Source organism: Ziziphus jujuba, chromosome 8, assembly GCF_031755915.1.
Source record: "Ziziphus jujuba cultivar Dongzao chromosome 8, ASM3175591v1".
Classification (NCBI taxonomy): Eukaryota; Viridiplantae; Streptophyta; class Magnoliopsida; order Rosales; family Rhamnaceae; genus Ziziphus; species Ziziphus jujuba.
In genome coordinates, this window is record NC_083386.1 from 19,498,774 (window position 1) to 19,504,827 (window position 6,054).

General features: G+C 33.9%; 1 protein-coding gene across 1 annotated transcript; it reads right to left on the reverse strand.

Moving 5' to 3' along the window:
* Positions 1-483: 483 nt before the first annotated feature.
* On the reverse strand, positions 484-4,233 carry LOC107413766 (small ribosomal subunit protein eS4z). Its single transcript, XM_048469722.2, has 5 exons — positions 4,078-4,233; positions 3,131-3,208; positions 2,825-3,005; positions 2,113-2,210; positions 484-1,106 (listed from the first exon to the last, which is right to left on the reverse strand). The coding sequence occupies exons 1-5, from the start codon at positions 4,078-4,080 to the stop codon at positions 672-674; spliced, it is 795 nt and encodes a 264-aa protein (XP_048325679.1). The 5' UTR covers positions 4,081-4,233; the 3' UTR covers positions 484-671.
* Positions 4,234-6,054: the final 1,821 nt, after the last annotated feature.

Here is a 6,054-nt window from a genome sequence, read left to right on the forward strand (position 1 = left end):
TTCTTTTAAGATGGTTTGGATGCCACCCAAGCCAACAAAGAAGCGGAGAGAAGCAGCAAATGGAGAACTTTGATAATCTGGGTTTCTATATGCTCTCATTGATTCCTCCTAAATGGATTAGGTCCTTGATTCATTATATTGTTTAGTTAAAATATATGCGTGAGTATTATAAGTCAGAAGGGGGGTAGTAAGGAAGGGTTGCCGGAAGAGTGGTGGTTGGAGTATTCTTCATCAGAGGATCGCCAGGAGGTTCAAAGCGAAGCGTGGTATTTTTTGAAGCATGGCTTTACCTGAAGCAGTAACAATGAATAGTCAAATTATTTCTGAGAGTTCAAATCAATCTGAGCCATTCATTTAATCTTATTTAATCCAATGATCCATAATTACTTCTTGGATTGCTTCCTGAATTTTAATTCCATCCAGAAATCCCTGATAAAAACACCTCTCTGTGGACACACACACACACACCAAGGTCGCGTGATCTAATGAACCACCACAAAAATCACATAACGATAGAAATAATTCACTTCAAAAATAACACAGATAAAGATTGTGCATCTAACTCATTGTATCGAGTCAAAGTTTGAAGCATAAAATTACAAAGCTAATACGTCAAAACTATAAAAAACTAAATTCCATTAAAGCTCAAAAACAGTTTGTCCCATAATCATTCAAGCTGTCGACGCAACTTGGGCTGCAAGCCTCTTCCTTGCTTCTTCAATAATGGAAAGCTTGATACCCTTACCCTTAGGAAGGGATACCCACGGCTTGGTTCCCTTGCCAATGGTGAAAACATTGCTCAAACGAGTTGCAAATTCATGGCCAGTGGCATCCTGGACATGAATTGTCTCAAAGCTTCCTTTTTGTTTCTCCCGGTTCTTGATAACTCCAACACGCCCCCTGTTCCGTCCACCAGTCACCATGACAACATTTCCAACATCAAATTTGATGAAGTCCGTTATCTTGTTTGTTTCCAAGTCCAGCTTTACAGTGTCATTGGCCTTGATTAGGGGGTCTGGATAGCGGATAGTTCGCCCATCATAAGTGTTCAAATATGGAATTCCTTTTTGCCCAAATTGCACAGATCGGACTTTGCAGAGCTTGAACTGCAAATACATACACAACAAATAGATTTAAAAACAGATTCACAAAGTTTTTATCCTGAATAATTTCCGTACGGGTGAACTCCTAACATTGTTAGTCTTAAAAAGTCCATGGAATTTAAACAGGACAAAACACAAGTAAAAGAACAGAACTTGATACAGCAGATTATAAATTGATAAAGAATTGTGGAGTGAGGCATACTTTTACTGAAGAGTCCCCATGTCATAGACTCATAGTAAGGTGTTCAAGTTGCCAACAGCATTTAATAGACGTTCATCATCCAAAAAAAATAAGAGCATTTCACGGACATAGATATTAATGTCCCTAAAATATCATAGGGACATTTACCTCAACAAATAGATTTAAAAATCAATTCACGAAGTTTTTATCCAGTATAATTTACTGGACGGTGAACTCCTAACATCATTAGACTTAAAAAGTCCATGGACATTAAACAGTAACACAAGTAAAAGAACGGAACTTAATACAGCAGATTCTAAATTGACTCTTAACATGAAGTGAGGCATACTTTTATTGAAGGGTTGCCCCATGTCACAGACTCATAAGGTGTTCATGTTGCCAACAGCATTTCACAGGCATTCATAAAAAAAAAAAAAAACTACACACAAACATTTATTAAAATATCCATATTTTTGAAAAATAAGTGATGCACATAAACAGTGAGAGGCTGTAGTTTTCTTATTTTTTAATTCTAGAGTTTCATTACTTCTTCTACAAATGAAATTACCAAACAAGATTTCATAAAAGAACTGAAGAGATTGAAATGTCTTTTGATTTAATAAAGTCTGTGTTTCTTTACAGTAAAATGACCAGTTAAACAGATTTGCTATCATACAAAAACATATGCCATTGCTCGAATGTGAAATCATACCATGGGCCTTCTAATCCAAGAAATTATACTTGGTCAAGCAAAAAGTAATAATGCTACTTTCACCCAATATATAATTAGAACCATCAATATAACTATTTAAGAGGATAACAAATGACCTTAGCCTCTTCATCCCTGATTGAGTGGAGGCGGAACCGGCCCTTGGTATCATAAAGAAGACGAAAGTTCTCATTTGTCTTGGGGATTGAAACAACATCTGCCAAATAAATGCACAAAGCAGATCGTGAATATTAACATTTCAACCAAAAATATGATAGGAATAAAAACTTTTGGGCCAAAAGGACTAAATAAAACCAACAAAATAAGGAAACAATAAACTGTCAAAGAATATTACAATTAGCATTTCCTAACAATCAAACAGACACCCCCAGGCCATTAAGGAAACAATATACATCAAATCAGTAATATTTTATTCTAAACTACAAACAGCATTTGACATGATATTAAAAACTTTGTACACAACGCTGAAGACTTATTATTTCAAAATTTTCTAGACCCAAAAAACATTTGACAAAACCAAACAAAACAGCCATTTTTCTCAGAAACATTACAAATTCAGCATTCTCACCTGCCAAAGAGGCAAATCCAAGCCATTGAAGGAAACAAAATGTATTCATACTGAATATAACGCGGTTCATCATATTATTTTCCATAGAATCCATTAATTGTTGACATGAACAAAAATTCCATGAATAGGATTCTCCATGAGAATTTTCTTTGCCAAATTGAACAAATTCCCAGAGACAATATATAAGGAAATCAAAGAAATTAAAAGCAGTGATAAGTGCAAAAGGACTATGATGAGCATACCCATGAAACCAGAGGGATATGTCTTATCCGTCCTAACCTTGCCATCAACCAGAACATGCCTTTGCATCAAAATGGCAATCACTTCACGGTATGTAAGAGCATATTTCAATCGGTTACGCAAGATGAGGATCAACGGCAGGCATTCCCTGGATTTGTGAGGTCCAGATGAAGGTTTGGGAGCCTAAATAAGAAATAACATTTGTATAAACACTAATAAATGACAATGATGATAATGCATTAAGCCATCAAATTTAATTCATACTATACAAAAAATAGAGGGAAAGCCAAGTAGTGGAAACAACATACAAATGCACCACCAAGTTTGTCCAGCATCCAATGCTTTGGGGCATTTAGCCTCTTAAGATGCTTCTTCAAACCTCTCGCCTGCCAGAGCAAAAAGTAAACAAGTAAACAAGTAATTCTTGATGCCTTCAAACAATCACATTTAAACTTGTCATTGTCAAAATGTTTAGGTAGAAAGCTCGACTCTTGTAACACAAAAATTGTGTAATACACTTTATAACTAAGGAAACAATAGAATGAATCGGGGGGGAGGAAGAGTTAATGGGTAGAAAAAAAAAGAAAAGAAATGAAAAACTATTTGATCATTAGCATTTCATCTTTTCAACAGGTATACCTCCGAAATTCTCCAATTCCCCAATTTTATTTTTTTTAATTTCTAACTGCAAATGCTGCACTTCATCCAAATGTTACGTAGGCAACGAACTTTGGTATAAACTTAACCCAATACTTTAAAAATTAATCAAGGAAATATACTGCCACAACTTACAAAATAAAATTTATACCCACCGGAAAAAAACCAGCTCACTGATTTGTAGTCTTAATTTATCCAATCCAACATAGGCAATAACGCCACAGTGGACGACAAGACATTGGGTACCAACAATATACAAAATGAAGACACGGAAATGTGTTTATGAATTTCTTTAAATTTATTTATATATATTAAAAAAAATCCCTATAGCTTGATCACCGAATTGTGATATGCATAAGGGAAAATTTTGTAGGACAAAATATCTGCATAATGGTTTCACCCCAAAAAAAAAAAAAAAAAAAAAAAAAAAAAAAAAAAAAACAAAAATATCTGCTTAATTGGTACTTTCTATTGCAATCAAAAATCATTTGGAAACACTCCATATCGAATTTTATGGCTCAATCTCTCCTGCTACATCCACCCGATATTAATAATAACAATAATAATAAACCGCAAGACAAAAAACGAAAAAACCAACCATCTTGGTTTTGTGAGCTTGGAAGGATATCTACGGGGAAGCAGCCGACCAACACTCTTCGTCTGTGAACCTGGATCCGAGTCCGACACACCCAGGTTCCTCAATATGCTATATATGAGCACGCTCTCCGTTCAGAAAAAACCCTAGACAATGGTTTGCATATGGGCTTGGTTCGGGTACTAGGCCCCAACACATGACCCAAATAAATTGGACCATTTCTTTTCTTTCTGTTCTAGGCCCAAATAACCAGCACATCAGTTGGGCCTTGTCATGGCTCGACCATTATCGGCTGCGTTGCCTCTTTGTTTTTTTTTTTTTTTTTTTAATTTTTTTTTTTTTCATACTCAAAATCTCTATAAGTAGTTTCCGTGCAGTGGCTAGTAAAAATTCTTGATATCCAAATAAGTGAAAATGATTCAAAATGCATGTGAAAGTTCAAATCTAAATTGGATGAAATTTTTCGTTCATTCATGAGTGATGAGACTGTTTCTAAGAACTTATTTATTTAAATTTTAATTATAAATTTAAAACTTTTATAATTAAACATTATTATTTTATAGGCATAAATATTTTATTCAAATCATATCTATATCAAAAAATTGGAAAAAAAATTAGAAATATATAAAACTAAAAAACACAGTATATATATATATATAGAGGAGTTATAATCCGAACGATCCTAATGGTAGAAAACGGACCAACAACATGCTTTTTTTTCCTAGTCGTGGGATTACAATAAATGGTCCAAATTAGAGATAGGATTTTCCCTCCCATTTCCTTTCTCTCCCATTTTTGGTAGCCATCCTATTCGACACCCATATCCCTCCCACCGTGTTCAATAAAGAGACAGAGCCACCCATCGTTTTCTCTCTCAATTTCGACAGCCATCCCGTTTGACACCCATATCCCTCCCACCATGTTCAACAGACAGACAGAGCATTATTTGAAAGGAAATATCCCATACCCATCAATCCCAGTCTATAGATTCAATTGTAAAAATAAATAAATAAATAAATAAAAATAAAAATAAAAAACAAAGAGACCGTGGAGAAGAGGAAATATTCAACATAGGAGATGAATCCAATAGAAGAAGCTCCAATGGCAAGAAAAAAAGGTATTTCTGGCCAAAAAAATTTGCAAAGTGAATTTTTTTCTTTTTTCTTTTTTTTAATTATATGACCGGGTCTTGTGATTTAATTTTATTGCTTTCCTCATTAGCTGTTGGCCAAGTAGTTTGGTATATAAGTCACTTAAGGTATGCTGAACTTTGCTAGATACAAGAAATGATTTATTGAGAACATTCATTGATCAATCTATTTCTTGATTCCTTTTTTTTTTTTTTTTTTTTTTTGCTTTTTTAGAGATCATTCATTGGTTTGTTAGTCTTGGCATTTTAAAAGGACTTTGATTAAATCTTTAATCGTCAAACTCTTTATGGTTACTTGAACTCAAGGTGTATTTAGGAAAACAAAAAATATGACACAGATACTCAACTGTATGTTTTGGAGATATAAAATGTCTATCACTAAAGTTTTAGTGGAGGTATCCTATATGCTTTTAATGCTATCACTAAAGTTTGGCATTATACCAATTGTGGTGTCAGTTGGTGTTCGAGATTTTGACATTGATGGGGAACATTGGGTCAATTTGGGATTGATACCAACAGAGCTGTAGGAGCTGTAATATTCTCTAGTTTTTATTCATAAAGCACTTGTACAATTTTCTCTTGCTAATTCAGATTTAGTTTTTAGTTTTTGTACATGATTCTCGTGTCAAGATGATGTGTAAGGACCCAATTTCATTATTAAATTCTTTATATTATTTGAAATGTGGAAAAGCAATAAATAAAAAGGATGAGAATTTAAATGGATGGTAATTGAGTTCTCAAATATTGGCTCTCTAGTTTCTAACCATTTGAATTTGTTTGAATGGTATGCATTGAAATGTAGTTAGTTTTAGATTGTAGACTATTCCCAA

Bases quoted from the DNA above. Each gene is read 5' to 3' on its own strand.
- LOC107413766 (XM_048469722.2), bottom strand. The intron at 2,211-2,824 runs GTATGCTCATCA...TTTATTTGGCAG, and splicing joins ATATCCCTCTGGTTTCATGG to ATGTTGTTTCAATCCCCAAG. The intron at 1,107-2,112 runs GTCATTTGTTAT...ATGTATTTGCAG, and splicing joins TCAGGGATGAAGAGGCTAAG to TTCAAGCTCTGCAAAGTCCG.